Consider the following 17023-nt stretch of genomic DNA (forward strand, 5'->3'; position numbering starts at 1 on the left):
CGCATTAAAGCTGTTTTTGTAGTATACCCAATAAACACTCCTGTTTCAGGATGCATTACTCCTGTTTTCAGGTGTCATCAGCATTTGGCCTTTAAAATATAAAATATGAGCAAGAATATTTATTTACAAAATCCCATTAAGACCTATGTAGAAAATACATGCACCAACTGATTTTGCTTAACGTAATGCTTTGTACTTTATTATTCGTTAACCTATAATTCACTCGGCTGATGGAATTTCAGCATCTATATTTTTGCTCTTTTGCCAAAATAAATCTTTTATTCCTTTGCCAAAATGAAAGGGTAGTCCCCTACCAATGGCATGAAAGAATTAGGTGATGAAATATTACAGTAAAAATGTGAATTAATAACTAAACTGCTTCCTGATTAATCACTTTGATTTTAAAGAAAATACACAGATGCCTACTTCTATGAGTGATTTGATAATGGTTGTGAAATATTAACACAGTTCCCTGTTGTTTTTGATTCTGTACTCCAACTATATTTTTCAATTGTACATTTTCAGGGAAACATCAATTCAGTAGAAGATCAAATACTGAATTTTAAAGATTGATGGCTGAAAACATTTATTCTATAATGTGAAACAGGGGGTGATTAATAGGAATTTTAAATGTCCACATACATAAATTCAGATCATTTGCTTATCTCAGGATCTCCCAGATGCTGGAAAAGAAAAGTCAGTCATTGAAAAATCATATAAAGATACTATTAGGGGCACTTTTTAATAACTTATTAAAAATTGGAGGTTAATAGGTAGCATAAATACTTGCGTATAATATACAGGTCTGAAATATGTTTTGATTTTAACCATGCTATTCCTATTTTAGGATGTCATCCTATCTTGTCTACTGTATTTTATTATGCAATCTATTTTATTACATTTACTCTTGTGGTATGCCAACTCCGATGATACTGTAAAAGTATGGGAAGGACTGATAGAAACCTATACAAATAAAAACAGAATAAAATTTAATTACATGGAACTTAGCCTAAAACAGAAATTGATTGAGGTCTGACCAGAGTTTAGAAGGCTAGTGGTTTCCTGTGCCAGGAACTACTGTGGAACCCCACCAGGAAGTGTGCTACGTAGCAGGATCACATTACACCCTTGTTTTATGGTTCATTTCACTTATTTAATGCAATTTGAGAACCTGTAAAAGGAGCATGTTAAAAAGAGGAATGTATTTTTTATTCCATTTCTTTTAATCAAAATATTTATTTTTTACAAGATACTTAAAGTAACTTAGGACAAAATCAATAGCACTGTACATCATATTATATTACAAAAGCAGTATATTCCATATTCATGAAATGTCAATAAAATGCAAATTTCTTATTTTTGTACAGCTTAGTTTTTCTACTTTTAGTAACTCAGGAATATGCTACAGTCTTAAAACAAATGTATTTCCTTTCCTTTTATTATTCCAAATAAATGGTAATATGATATAGTGGTTTATTAAAGTAACTTCAACTAAAAAGATTGTTTAGCACACCAGCTTATTTATCGAGCACAATGAAACATTCCTGAATCTTTGGAAAGTGGATGTGCTACAGCATATATTTTGTTTGACAAAACTGTCTTCTTAAGAAAGAAAAATGTTTAAAATGCTAACTAGATAATGATTCATCAGTCATGGCAGAGGAACTAATTTTTGTTAATGTACTACTTAAAAATGTGTGGAATGAGCAGCTGGATACCACACTTGTGGCATGCCATACTAAGGCTCTGTCTGTTTTCCCCTACAGTGATCTCAGTATGAACAACATCACTAAGCTGCCCTCGAACCCCCTGCACAATCTCCGCTTCCTGGAAGAGCTGTAAGTATCATTGTATCCTTGATGGGCATAATCAGCACCAGACACATTCCTGTGTTTGTCTCTCATACGTACTGTGGGAACCAGATAAAACAGTGCAGGGAAGCTGTCAGCTCTGACACTTTTGGCACATGCGGAAACACTTAGTTGAAAAAACCAATTGCTTGTGATTCTGGAAATGAACTTATAAAAGAGTTACCATGAGGCTACAACTTCTCAAAGCAGAGACAGAGCCAAACAAATTAAAATTTTTAAACAAGGGCTGTGTAAAAGAGCTGGATAGCTTTTTGGAAATAGTTAAGCAGCAGGATATTAAAAGTTTGAATACTGGCTCATGTTTATTAAAATAGCAAGTAAAGCTATAATCAAAACCTGCTGCCTGTTCTGCCTATGTCAAGGACAATTGAGTCCACATTTCATAGCATCAAGGCTTCTTGTCCTAATCACTTTTAATTACTGTTTCCTTACTCTTAAATTTAGCATCCCTCAAGGCTGACTGTAAAATACCAAATCCTACAAAGATCTTAGAGTTATGCCATCCAGTACTTTTTGTAAAAGAAAAAAGCAATGTACAATGCAAAAACTAGCTAATCAAACACAGCTTCAAAGGAGGAGTGGGATTGGAAGTGATGATGACTAACCATAAGTGAAAGTCACTCTGTGTGCAGGAGACCTGGATGTGGCAATGTCCTTGGGTATTATGAACTACGTTTAAAAGTCATCGTCAACCTCTCATTTCATACTATGATGGAGAATCAATGGCTAATGTACCATATGCCCTGTGGGAAGAGGCTGACACTTGCAATTACAGGAATTCTCTAAAAAGTTGATTAAAGGAACTATTTAGGCTTCGGCCCCTGATGAAACATAGAAATATAGGAGTGGAAGTGACTTTGACAGGCCATCTAGTCCAATCCCCTGCACTGAGGCAAGACTAAATGTTAAATCTTAAAAACTTCCAGTGATGGAGATTCCACAACTTGTCTAGGTAAGTGCTTAACTACCCCAACATCTTCCTTTATTAGCCCCTAAAGACAGGGCCCCATCTTTTTCACTGATTTTAACTGCTAATACACCACAAAATCCAAATGGGAAGTTATGATGTTACCTCCACACGAAAAATTCATTTTAAAGGTAAAGGAAATGTACAGTAGTAACCCTATTTTCAGACTCCATTAAGCTAGAATATTACTTCAGAACTATTAGTGTCCTCACTAATGGCCAGTTATATGCTGCCACCTCATCCTTCAGGCTGGTATTTCAAAAAGCAAAACAATGTGCGCATTAATGGTCAATGGAATTGCCCTCTGAAAGCTCAGAACAGAAGACGCCTTGTAAATCACTTTGAAAACTATTCAATATACAAACAGTTTTCTGCTTTTTCCCCTCCTCTATCTTTTTTGTTTTATTACCAGTAACACATTTGCATGGAAACAAAGTATATCTTTTCAGCTTCATCTGCTCCTTCTACTTATTGCCCGTTTTAAGTAATAATCAACTGTGATACTATAATGTGACCACTACATATGTGCTGTCACCAGCAAAGTATTATGATATCAAATACATATGAGATGGGTTATGTCACCAAAGCTCTGTTTTTAGATTTTGTGTCTTAGTTACTGTTTGTCAAACTTCCTCTAAACTATCATAACCCTCCTAACCGTTCCCAGCCCCAAACTTTCCTTTTTTCCAGACACCTCAGAAATAAATGTGTTAGTTTTCCCTGTAAACACAGAAGCTGATTCTCTCCATGTAGCAGGTTAGGGTGTTCACTGACTTATACCATCACAGGCCAAGGAATAGACTCCAGTGGAAAGATGACCATTCTCTTTGTTTTTCTGGGGCCCTCTCTTTTTCTCGTGTTGATACATCCTCTCTCTTTCTGCCATTTGCTGTTGTGGTTCTATCCCAGTGTTAGGTAGGAGGGACATATGGGCAGGGGCGACTCCAGGCATTTTGCCGCCCGAAGCATGACAGGCAGGCTGCCTTCGGCGGCTTGCCTACGGGAGGTCCCGGGTCCCGCGAATTTGGCGGCACACCTGCGGGAGGTCCGCCGAAGCTGTGGGACCAGCAGACCCTCCGCAGGCATGCCGCCGAAGGCAACCTGCCTGCCGTCCTCGTGGCGACCGGCAGAGCGTCCCCCACAGCTTGCCACTTGGCGTGCTGGTGCCTGGAGCCACCCCTGCATATGGGGCACAGTTGTTATCCTTTTCTCTGAGGCCAAGCACACTGCCTCTGAGAGATCCCTAGTTTTCATTAGCATTGGGACATCAAAATTCTCAAGGATCCTTTGCAAAACTAGTCTCCTGCATGATTGTCACAGTAACATGTTATAAAAATGAATAACATCTTGTAATATATCTGGTTAAGAAGACAATTCAACATGAAGGATATTGAATCAAAGAAGTTAGACACATAAATGGCATATTAGCTCATCTAGTTTATCTCCCACTCCAGTCTAAATTTCAATGCTCTGAACACTGGGGCTTCCATTACTCTTTGGGACATTATTCTGCAATATTCATGCATTTCACTCACTGTCAGGAGAATTTTCTGACATTTTCCTTCTTAATTTCTTACTATTATTCTTTGTCCCAAACTAAATAATTCTACTTCCTCCCTTGCTGCTAACACTGTTCAGCTATTTAAACTATTATCATCATTTTCTGATTCTCTTAGCCAAGCTATAAAAAGTTAAATATTTATATTAAATTAAAATATATCCCAATAATGGCCCCACGCTGTTTGAAACCCTAGTATTGTGGCAGTGAGGTCATCAAATGTATTTACTTATTATTTGTTTGGCACTGAATACTTTAATACTGGATACCTCATTATGAGCCTCATTCAAAGCTCATTGAAGTCAGTAGGTGTCTTTCCATTGACTTCAGCAGGCTTTTGATTAGACACTATGTATAGGAATTCACTATGCTTAAAAAGTGTTCTTTTCAACACTTTCAGCTGTTCAATAAATAAGTACAAGAGTCTTTTTAGAGAAACCTGTAAACAGAGCTAAGAATGTTTACAGAGCCCTGCTGCCCATCACATAGAAAGTGAAGCAGAAAGTAGAGACATCTGCTACTGTAGACCTTATAGCATTAAAAAGAAGCAGTTCTTATCTGCAGCCTGGGATAGCAAATGAGGTCTTCTTTACGTAAGGGTCAGTATGGATATCTGCAAGGGACATTGGTCATTAGGAAAGTTAGTGTGTTGGGATTGCAGGAGTCTTCATAGAGAAGGGACATAAAAGGAGAAAAATTATGGAGCCTGTCCTGTATTGCAGCGGGGCAGGAAGCAGAAAAAGAGATGAGGATGTAGGGAAGGCAGCAGCAGCATTTTGTAGGTGCCAGAGGGTGGGTGGGTGTGTGTGTGTTTGACAGGGGATACAGCAGAGGAGGAGTCTGCTGTGTGCTGTTGGATAAGAAGAGGGAAAAAAGCTGCAACAAGCTAAGGTTATGGTAGGTAGGGTGTGTGTGTCACGTACCCAACATACCACTCTGCAATGTTTCTTGTTCTGAGCAATCCTGCCTCACACATCACCACCCAAAACATGTTGAGATTTTGTTCAATAAGAAAATTAAACCAACTGTATTAGAACCAAAACCAAGACCTCTGAATGACTGTACATTTTATTATTAATTATTCACTTTGTCCCTCAGGGCTGGATCCTGACTCTCCACTAAAGCAGAGCTTAGGCCTTGGCTACACTACAGGGGAAATTCTATCTAAGCTACACAATTTGAGTTACGTGACTAGTGTAACTCAAATTGACATAGTTTAGATCTACTTCCCGCGGGGTCACACTACGCGACATCGACGGAAGAGGCTCTCCTGTCAACTCCCCCTACTCTTCTCAATCCAGTGGAGCACAGCAGTTGACAGGAGAGATCTGCACTCAATGTAGCGGGTCTTCACGAGACCCGCTAAACTGATCGTCGATGCATTGGTCGCTGCTCATCACTCCCCCAGTAAGCATAGACAAGCCCTTAGAAACTCCGCAGGAGCAGATCTTCTTTCAGTGCAGCCCTGAAGGACATAATTGGTTCTTTCATTAACCCAGAGTTTTGATTGATTAAAGTGTGAAAATTCTGGAGGGGAAATGTGCCCCAAAATGTTTGTAAGCATTGTTTTTCTCTGAAAACTGATCTCTACAATGCTGTCCAGAAAGCTGAGTTTTAAGAAGGTTCATTTCTTTGCACATACAATGGGCCTGTTTGGGCCTAATTTTTTACTTAAATGTATGAGGCGGATGTCAGATACATCAGTGTAAATTCAGAATAACACTCTGGATTTACACCTATAGAACTGAGGCTATGTCTACACTATGATCTGGGGGAGGGTGATTCCCTGCTTGTGTAGATGAGACTCATGCTAGCTTGAGTCGATGAGAACTATTCTGAGTACAAATAGTAGTGTAGCCCCAGCAGCAGAGGCAGTGGCAGCACAGCTTAGCCATGCCAAGCACAAACCCACCTGAATTACCTGGGTATGTACTCGGCACAGCTAAGCTGTGCCATTGCTGCTTGTGCTCTGATGGCACAGTGCCATCAGAGTTCAAGAGGGGAAAGCTCCCAGAAGACTTTGGACCATAGTGTGTGTTGAGGTCTTCATAGAACTGCTTATAGTTGTTCCTGTCCGCGTACGCCTGTATTTCATCTGCTTTGGCGCTCAGCCACAAGTCCCGCATTTTGCACAGTCAGTTCTGTACTGTTCTGCGAGCGTTGATAAAGGCGATCTTCTTTGCTGCTGAGGATGGGTCATTCTGATATGCACGATGCAGGCAGTGCTTCTCAGCAAGTAAGGCCTGGATTTCTGCATCATTTTCATCAAACCAGTCTTGCCGCCTGCGTGTGGAAGGCCCCAATACCTTTGATGCAGCTGTATGGACAGTGTTGCGGAATCGCTCCCAGTCTTTCTCAGCGTCATCCTCAATATGAAGATCAGCAAGCTCATTCTCTAGGTCTTCCGCTAGATTTACAGTGATGCAGCTGTTCTTCAGCTTCGACACGTTGATCCTTTTGAGAGCCTTACGGCCTTGTGGTCGTCTCTTCGGCATGATACGGAGCTTCATTTTGGATACTATGAGCCTGTGATCCGTCCAACAGTCAGCGCCGCACATAGCTTTTGTAACCTTGACATCTTGTCTGTCCCTTCTCCTGATGATGACAAGGTCAATCAGATGCCAGTGCTTGGAACAGGGATGCATCTACAAAGTCCTGTTACGGGTAGGGAGGCGGAAGACTGTATTGGTGATCAGAAGGTCATGTGCTGCACAAGTTTTCAGCAGTAACAGGCCACTGCTGTTACACTTCCCCATTCCATTTTTCCCGATGACTCTTTCTCAGGCTGCGGCATCGCATCCGACTCTTGCGTTAAAATCGCCAAGCAGGATCAGCTTGTCTGTGCGGTGCACTGATGATAGCAGAGCATCTAGTTCTTCATAGAATTTATCCTTCACATCCTCTGGGTTGGTCATTGTGGAAGCGTATGTGCTGATCAAAGTAGCTTGTTTTCCTTTTTGAAGCGGAAGCTGCATTGTCATGAGTTGGTCATTCACACCCTTGGGGGGATTGGCAAGTTTCCGAACAAGATGATTCTTGATGGTGAAGCCAACTCTAGATTCGCAACGTTCATCACTGCTGCGGCCACTCCAGAAGAATGTATAGCCTCCGTCTGACTCGGACAGCTGTCCTTCATTAGCAAGGCGAGTTTCGCTAAGGGCTGCAATGTAAATGTTGTAGCGTGCGAGCTCTCTGGTGACAAGTGCTGTTCTTCTCTCCGGTCTGTCTGCCATGATATTGTTCAGTAGCGTGTGCACATTCCATGTGCCAATGGTGATCGGTGTCACTCCAAGTTTTGTTTTTGTTCGACCCCCACCAGCCACGGTATGCTGGCCAGGGTAAGGTGAAGCAGGCAATGTTCAGGGCACCTTTTCTAGCCCCCTCCTCATTCTAAGGAGGTGAGCAGTGCAATCCTGAATAGGGTTGCTCAGTTGCTCAAGAAGGCGCCGAGCTCCACTGTTGCTTCGGTCAGTGAGGAACAACCATTTATACCTGAGCCGCCTGTGTGCAGGTCCACGGCTACAGCTCCCAGTGTATCCACACCTGCTGCTTCGTCGCTCGCCCATCGCCACAGGACTTGATGTGATATGATATGATGTCAAGACTTGCGCATGAATTGGATTAAAGTGAGGGAGAGTTGTGCGACATCAACCTCACTCTCTCTTCCCAGTTCCTATCTGTATCCAGTGGCAGGACAAGAGCCGAGACAGCTGGAGATAAGGCAGGGCGCAGTGGATGACCAGGACGCCTACGTGTCTTGTCGTGCTCTTGAGCGTTCCACAACGCTTGCTGTCACCGCCTTCCTGACCATTGAACTAGGTGTCCTCAGTCAGCCGGATCCAGTCTTCCCATGCAATGGGAGACAGCTCCTAACTCACCGAGGGTCTCAGACTCATCGGCTACCCTCACCTGGTTTAGCCCGCCAGTCGAGACAGTTTCCGGGGTGTGGCTGCTGTCGCATGCTGACAGCTGCTTGGAGCCACAGGTGAGAGCTGGGTGTCAAGTGGGGACCAAAGTGGATGAGCTACTCCTAGGAGTACGACTGCTCCCCCATCACAGGTACTACCCCTCCCTGACAACCTCGTACACCCCTGCATAGCTGATGGCACTGTGCTCCTTACAGAGAAGATGCAGATTCTCCAGAGATGGGCTGAACATTTTGAAGCAGTTCTTAACTGCCCCTCAGTCAACAATGATAAGGCCATTGACAAGATGCCCCAGGTTGCAGTTAATGACTCCATGGATGCTTCACCAGAAGAGGATGAAGTGAAGAAACCCATCAACTAGCTGTCAAGTGGCAAAGCCCCAGGGTCAGATGCCATACCAGCAGAGGTGTACAAAGTCGGTGGACCCGTGCTGCTATGGAAACTCACTGAGCTGTTTCAGTCCTTCTGGAAGCAGGGATCCGTTCCACAGGAATTTAGAGACACGTCCATCGTGCATCTCTATAAGAGGAAGGGCAATCGCCAGGTGTGCGACAATCACCATGGAATCTCGCTGCTCTCTACGGCGGGGAAAGTTCTTGCACGGGTTCTGTTGAACCGATTGATCACTCACCTGGAGCAGGGCTTACTGCCAGAATCACAGTGTGGCTTCCGCAAGGGACGTGGGACTATTGACATGATCTTGGCTGTACGTCAACTACAGGAGAAATGTCAAAAGCAGAATCGTGAACTCTACACAGCTTTTGTGGACCTCACAAAAGCGTTTGACTCTGTCAGTCGCCAGGGCCTGTGGAGGATCATGTCGAAATTCGGCTGTCCAGACAGATTCATGCGAATGGTATGTCAATTTCATCACAGTATGATGGCTCATGTCCTGGATGACGGTGAAACATCTGAGGCCTTCGCAGTCATCATCAGCGTCAAGCAAGGGTGTGTTTTAGCACCCATTTTGTTCAGCATGATATTCTCTGCCACTCTGACTGATGCCTTTCAACACTGCACTGAAGGAGTAGGCCTGAAGTACAGAACTGATGGGAAACTATTCAATCTGAGGCGACGGCATGCCATCACCAAGATGAAGGAAACTGTACTTTGAGACTTCCTCTTTGCTGATGATTGTGCTCTGAATGCTAGTACAGAGCCAGAAATGCAAGCCAGTATGGACAAGTTTTCATCTGCATGCAACAACTTCGGTCTCACCATTAACATCAAGAAGACTGAGGTCATGCACCAGCGAGCTCCCCACGCTCCGTACTGAGAACCGTTCATCACTGTAAATGGACAGAGACTTCAGGCAGTGGACCACTTCACGTACCTGAGCAGTACCTTTTCCCAAGCAGTGTCAATCGATGATGAAGTAAACTGTAGAATTGCTAAAGCCAGCTCTGCATTTGGCCAATTGCGCTCCAATGTCTGGGAACGTCGAGGGATCAGCCTACCAATGAAGCTGAAAGTCTACTGAGCAGCAGTGCTTCCAACTCTGCTGTATGCCTGCGAGACGTGGACTGTCTATTGGAGTCATGCATGAAGGTTCAATCACTTCCACATTTCCTGTCTGTGAAAGCTTCTAAAAATCAGATGGCAGGACAAAGTGCCCGATACTGAAGTCCTTACCAGAGCTAGTCTACCGTCATTTCACACACTACTGATGGGAGCCCAGGCCAGATGGGCCAGACATGTCGTGAGAATGTCAGATGAGCGCATTCCTAAGCACATTCTTCTACGGAGAACTCACCCAGGGAAAGCGCTCCCATGGAGGACAAAAGAAGTGGTTCAAGGACACGCTGAAGACCTCTCTGAAGTCCCTCGAGATCAACACCATCACATGGGAAACGCTCACACTGAACCATCCAGCATGATGCAGCCTCATTCACACAGGCAGTAATACCTCTGAGGCGAGGTGTACTGCTGAGGCTGAAAGATAGTGTGAGCTGCACAAGTCCAGAGTTGCCCCACACATCATCGACAATGCCATCACATGTCTACCCGATGTGTGACAGGACGTTCCACGCCCGAATTGGACTGATCAGTCATCTTCGGATGCACAGAGCCCAGTCATCGAACAAATGAGTTGTTGAGGTCTTCATCGACAACGATGGACGAACATTGCAGCTATGCTAGTATTTATATTTGCACTCACTCTTATCAAGTAACCACAAGTATGTGTATGCAAACTGGGAATCACACCTCAAACTTGTAGCATAAACGTATCCTGAGACCCACTTACTGATCTCAGTGGGGTTGCACAGAATGTAAACTGAGGCAAAATTTGTTCTAGAATGTCTATTAGTATAAATGTATCAATACATTACCTTAAGATGTAAAAAAGGTATGAACATTATATCTGTTGCTAGGCCAAAACATGAAATTTTAGGTTCATCACCACCTAGGCAGGTGTCTTAAATGGATAAAATGGACAACTGTATGTAAATACGGACATTGTGAGCAAAACTTCAAAATGCTTCCTGAAATTATTTTATTTGCTGAATGAATGTCTCTATAAAGACTAAGGAAGAAAGCCTGTAGTGAAGGCAGAACTAGATAGAACATTGTTAAATGAGACATATCTAGTTTCCTTTCATATACTGAAAAAATTGTTCTTCCTAAGCAAAGTAGGCTACAGACAGGCAAAAGTCCAAGTGATTTTTAGTACACTGCTATTATTGTACAACTTAAGGCAGGTGCTTTTGGCAAAACAACAGGCGGGGCGGGGGAAACAAACTCCAAGGGATTTTTTTCTTTCTTTTTTTTTTTTTTGTTTTTTTACAAAATGATTTCAGAGTAAGACAGTTTCAAATAACATCCATTTTCAAAATTACATGACAAAGGCACCTTACATTTAATTCTAACCTGCATGCAGGTGCAAAGTGATTTATTGAAGCTGTATTACTTTTTAAAAAAAAAAAAAAAACTTGAAGAGGCTTACCATCATCTCTGAAATTTTTCAGGTTACCCACTGTGTTATTACAGCTATTACTGAAGAATTTAGTGTGTGACGTTTGTGTGTGCTTTGAGACATTTTGTCTTCATGATAGTCAAAATGTACAATGAAAAGCATGAGATTTCAGGCACAAATGCCTTTAAAAACATATTGTGTTATTGTAATGAAATACAAAATTAAACAAATGCAATACAAAATCAGAAACATATGTGGACCCTGCTTCTCATTTACTTTAAGGCCCCTTCACGCTGTCAGAGTGGTGCAAAGGGACCTTTCTGTAAACGAAAATTACACCCTAAATTCTAAGGACATGACCAATCACCACTTGTTCATCTTGTTGATTGTTTCCCTTTCCTCTCTTCTGTCATTCTGTTTGTTTTGTCTTTCGGGGGAGAGATTTTCAAAGGTATAAATGGGAGTTAGATGCCCAGTTCCCATTGGCTTTGAGTAGGAGTTAGGCATCTACCTGACCCTTATACCTTTGAAAATCTGGGTTAGAAATTCTTTGGGGTAGGGACAGACATGCTGAATTTTTCATAAAATCATAGATTCTAGGACCAGAAGGGACCACTGTGATCATCTAATCTGACCACCTGCATAGCACAGGCCATAGAACTTCCCCAAGATAATTCCAAGAGTGGATCTCTTAAAAAAAAATATCCAATTTTGACTTTAAAATTGTCAGTGATGGAGAACCCACCATGACCCTTAGTAAATTGTTCCAGTGGTTAATTACTCTCACCATTAAAAATGTACGTCTTATTTCCAGTCTGAATTTGTATAGCTTCAACTTTCAGCCATTGGATTGTGTTATAACTCTCTCTGCTAGACTGAAAAGGCCATTATTAAATATTTGTTCTCCATGTAGGTACTTACAGACTGCAATCAAGTCGCCCCTTAACCTTCTTTTTGTTAAACTAAATAGATTGAGCTCCTTGAATCTATCATTATGAGGCAAGTTTCCTAACACTTTAATCATTCTTGTGGCTCTCCAGAGAACACTCTCAATTTATCAACATCCTTCTTGGAAGAAGGAAAAAAAACTTACTAGCAAATCCAAGAACAGAACCCAGGTCTCCTAACTACTAGTGTAGGACCTGCTGTACTACACTATACTGCTTCCCTCCCTTGCTATTAGAGTACCAAGCCCATTGTGGCCACTACTGAGTATTACTTGTATTGAAATAACTGGAAAGCATCATTGTCCAGCTATACCGAAAGACAGACGGGAGACACTTGATCTGGATTTAATCAGGCTGCAACTCTATTATTAGATGGTCTGGGACTACCCAGCAGATAAAAGTGTACACTGCAGGTAACCCCATGTTTATTCCATTATTACCTGGGGGGCTTTTACCAGCTCTTTTTCCATCCAGGTCCCTGCAGCAAATCCATTGCTAGGACTTAGCATCCTCGTCCTCGTCGTAGGAGGGGTAAGGTGGGCTATAAGAAAGGGGAGTTGGCTCCCTACTGTTCCAATGATATGAGTCCCAAACCCCACACCGTTCCGTTCCATTAATCAGCACCTCCTTTTTAAGTCCTTTATAAGGCTATTTATCTGGTCACTAGATGCCTTCCCTATGGAGGCATCTGCCCCACACTTACCAAATAAGGTGTGACATATAGACTACTACACCTTTTGTGCTCACTGTAATATGTGTTTCCTAACATCCACTGTGGGGAAGGCGGAAAAAAAACACTCAACCGAAGCCAATATGGTGGTGAGGGGGAAAAATTCCTTCTCATCCCCCCTATAAAGAAGCGACTAGCATAATGCCCACAGCAAGTTCAAACCCCACCTGCTAATCACACTTCAGGGGTAAGGAGGGTGGATGCTGCCTTGCCTGCTGCGTGCAGAATGGGGTTTCCAATGCCAGAGCTTTCATCTTTAAAGCCTCCCACCCTTACATTCCAAGGGTGGGGAGTCAGTGCTGCAAACCTGACCAACACCACCTTTTTGCAGCAATTTCTGACTTTGTCCCCCATCCCTGGCATAAAGCACTACTGCCTTCCTGCAGCAAGCCTGGACAGCAGCCCCTGTGCTTTCAGTGCAGGGCGGTCATTGTCCAGCTATACCAAAAGAAGGTCTGTATTATTAGACGTCTGGGACTACCTGGCAGATAAAAGTACAGTGCACATAACCCCTGTCTATTTTTCATTTACTTCAGTGAGCTTTGGACAAGCTACTAAATGCCAAAGACCTTTCCCACAATATGAATCTGTGAAGACTTAAACACTACAGGCTTACTTGTAAAAAACATGCAATCAATATGCCAGGCAAAAAGAGAAAAAATGAACAAATATAGTCTACAGGTCTCAAATCATATTATTCTGGTTCTGATCTCCCATGTGTGTCAGTTTTACAGCACTGATTTCAACGGACTTACTCCTGCTTTACAGCAACATAAGTAATTTCTATCAGCCTATATGTTTCTCAGTAATTTTCATTGCAAATAACTTATTGTCTCATATACAGTTGTAACACTGCATGAATGATCACATGCTCTGCTCCTTGTAGTCTGGGATTTTTTATTTCACTTTTAATAACCCTACATAGAAAGATGTGAACAGTTTAGAATATACTGTTGTGTTTAATTTGTAATGTTTATTGATGAGACATATCTGCCACCGGGCAGGCAAACAGCCAGTGACACATCGTAAATTCCATAAGACAGACTTTGTTGATAACACAGGGCAATGTCTCCACAGCCTTGTTTTAATACAGACAAAGAGGCACTAAAAGTCCTTGCCCAGGAGAGCACAACAGTCATTTTGAAATTAACCATACTTCAATAAAAGTAGTAGAGAGATATTGGCTCAAATAATAATGTGGACTAATTGGCAGAAATTGAGGTAGATTTTTTTTTTGGTAATTTTTATGCATGAACTGAATCTAACTCACTAGAAATGAATGCACTAGTCATTATTCATGATGAACTATAAGATGAAGATTCACATCATGCAATCAAAGTATAATTATGAAAGTTACAAAAGCAAATATTAACTCCTATTCATATAATCTATCAAGATGGCCTAATGATTCTTGAACTAACCTACTGTTGTAATTTTCCACTGTGTCATGGATGTTTCATGAGCTTGATGCCACTTTAAACCAGGATGTGGTGAAGTTAGCTGACTACTGTAAGACTTGGCGCTTCCAGCCAAGCATCATAAAAACAGTCTCCAGTTTGTTCCATCTTCATCACGCTAGCGCAACCTGAGAACTGAATGTTTATCCCAATGGTCAGAAGGTGAAGCATGAAGTAGAACCGGTCTATCTAGGTGTGACCTTAGACCGCACACTGAGTTACCATGCCCACCTGGAGAAGACAGCAGCTAAAGTTAAGATATGTAACAATCTTCTTAGCAACCTGGCAGGCTCGTCATGGGGTGCCCGTGCTCCAACTCTGCGAATGTCGGCTCTTGCCACCTCATATTCAGTGGCAGAGTACAAAGCCCTGGCTGGGAGATTTACTTGGTGTTGGTCCTGCTTTGAGCAGAGGATTGAACTAGATGACCGCCTGAGGTCTCTTCCAGTCCTAATATTCTATGATTCTGTATTCTACTGTGCACCAGCATGGAGTCCATCGTCACACACCAAACTGGTGGATACACAGTTACATTTCTATCAGATGAGAGGTTGCCACTGGCAAGTTATTGGAGAAAGTATGTGCCAACTCAAGCCTGCAGCTGCATAATGACATTTTTAAACCACCAGCTGCACGTTTGCTGTCACGTCACCCATTATGATCTCATCTGCCACACCAGGATGTTCGAGTGGAAACACTCTGGCGAGAGGAATGGATATTTGTTATAATCCCCAACCAGTCCCTCATCGCCACCCCCACAATCTGCCCACTTGTTTTTGACCTGCCCCGTTGCCAATGGTCCCTGTTGAACAGATTCCAGACCGGGCAAGGTCTCTGTGCAGCCAAGCAGTATTGGTGGGGCCTCTGTGACAGCCCTTTGTGCAGCTGCGGCACAACACAGACAATAACGCACGTTGTCGATGAATGCCTGCTGACTTAGGTTCAGCAGTGGCCTAGAAGAACAGCATCATGCCACTGAAGATGCACACACTAAATAATGTGTCACTGTGACACTACCAAAATTTAACAATAAAAAAAGAAATTCTTCCATATAGACATGCCAGACTGGCAACCTCCAGAACTGCCCTTTCGGCTATTCTATTGACAATGACAAGCTGGGGAACAAAAAGAGAAACAATGGAGCAAGTGCCTGACTAAATCAGAATGGCTCATACTGTTCCAGGAGTAGTCTACACTGACAAGCCACTGTTGTTGGAATGTTAATTAAAATAGCATTCCACAGAATTAACTCTAGTACTGCTGTGCACCTGTAGCATAACAAAAGAAAAGAGAACAAGAATGTAAGAAAGAGAAAATAATGAGAGATGCAAGTAATAATTTGGGTGTTTTAGGGTAACAGCTGGTAATTCCAGGTTTTTTTCAATTTTTTAGTGCTGCAGCAATATTTTCCCTGTCCTTATGCAAAAGTGTAGTTTCAAATATTAGCTTGTAAACTGTTTCTAGAAGTAAGGGTTGCCAATTTTGTAATATTTAAAAACCGGACACTCCAACAGGAATGCCAGAAACCCCCCCAACACCCTACTCCTTACCCACCTCTTCCTCCAAGGCCCCACCCCCCCGTTCATTCCTCTCCCAACCCTCCAATATTTGCTGCTTTTCCTCACTCCCCTCTGCCTCAGGCAGGAGGGACTCATCTGAGGATGCAGGTAGGAGGCGGCCCTAGCTGAGTCAGGACTGGCAGGAGTCAGACTTTGGGTATTCGGTCAGTGCTGCTATCCAGAAGATGTGATTTCTTTAACAGCTTCAGTTACCCAGAAATTGTCACAAAGAAGTGGATTGCAATACCAACTAACAGATAGAGACTGTAATTAGCCACAAGGAAACCTTTTTAGATATTGCAACCAACAGAGATAATGACCTGTACTTGAAGAGGTGGGGGACATTGTCTGGCTTTTAGGAAAAGGGATGTGGCCCTTTAAGGCCTAGATACTCAGAGAGAGACAGTGACCCATTGCTGAAACCTTTCCTCCCCTTCCCCCTCCTCACCATGACAGGAAGAGAAGGGAGACTATTTAGGTCCATGCAGGTGCAAGAAAAGCCCTCTGTTACCTGGACCAGATAGAACAGCACCCACCCTGTCCCCCATGGATATAGTTAATACCAAGTTATGTCCTGCTCTGCTGTGGGCATTATGCTAATTGCTCCTTTCTAGGAAGCATTTTTTTCCCTCACCACCAGATTGGCCAACAAGAGGAGCGAGGTGGGGTTGCCTTTCCCACAGCAGGTTGGGGCTTAGTTAGCATGAATATGAAAGAGGGGTTAGGCTATGATGTTGCAACTCGTTATGTAAGCATGGGTTGAGTGTCCAGTGCAGGTACTATAGGGAAGGGATACAAAGATTAGATTAAATGGATTGGTAAAGATTCACAGGAGGTATTCTTTAAAGAAGCAGAAACAGCAGGGGTTCAGGGCTCCTATGACAAGTATAGCAAGGAGCCAACCCCACCCTCCTTTATAGCCCCTCCCCCTTCAGCCCTCATTTGAGGGGAAGGAGTGTGAGGTCCCAGCAGGGGCTGGCCTGGGGACCTGAATGGGTCAAGAGTGAGGACTGACAGCAAATGGAATCAATCTGTTTCACCTTGTATTTAGTTGTCACACTCCAAGTACATTTCACAAACCTGAAGAAGAGCTC

The 17023-nt window shown here is 42.8% G+C and overlaps 1 protein-coding gene across 2 annotated transcripts in view; it reads left to right on the forward strand.

Annotated features, from left to right (window-relative positions):
- Positions 1 to 17023, forward strand: part of LGR5 (leucine rich repeat containing G protein-coupled receptor 5) — a 143415-nt gene that overhangs the window by 62786 nt on the left and 63606 nt on the right. Inside the window, exons 1-2 of one of the 2 annotated variants that reach the window (XM_032803815.2) lie at positions 526 to 610; positions 1767 to 1838. In XM_032803815.2, the coding sequence (XP_032659706.1) occupies positions 1777 to 1838 (62 nt within the window). In that variant the 5' untranslated portion in view covers positions 526 to 610; positions 1767 to 1776. Of the gene's footprint in view, positions 1 to 525; positions 611 to 1766; positions 1839 to 17023 lie in introns of those variants that run through there. The other variant, XM_032803814.2, reaches the window with a different exon arrangement.

Source organism: Chelonoidis abingdonii, chromosome 1 (genome assembly GCF_003597395.2).
Source record: "Chelonoidis abingdonii isolate Lonesome George chromosome 1, CheloAbing_2.0, whole genome shotgun sequence".
Taxonomy (NCBI): Eukaryota; Metazoa; Chordata; order Testudines; family Testudinidae; genus Chelonoidis; species Chelonoidis abingdonii.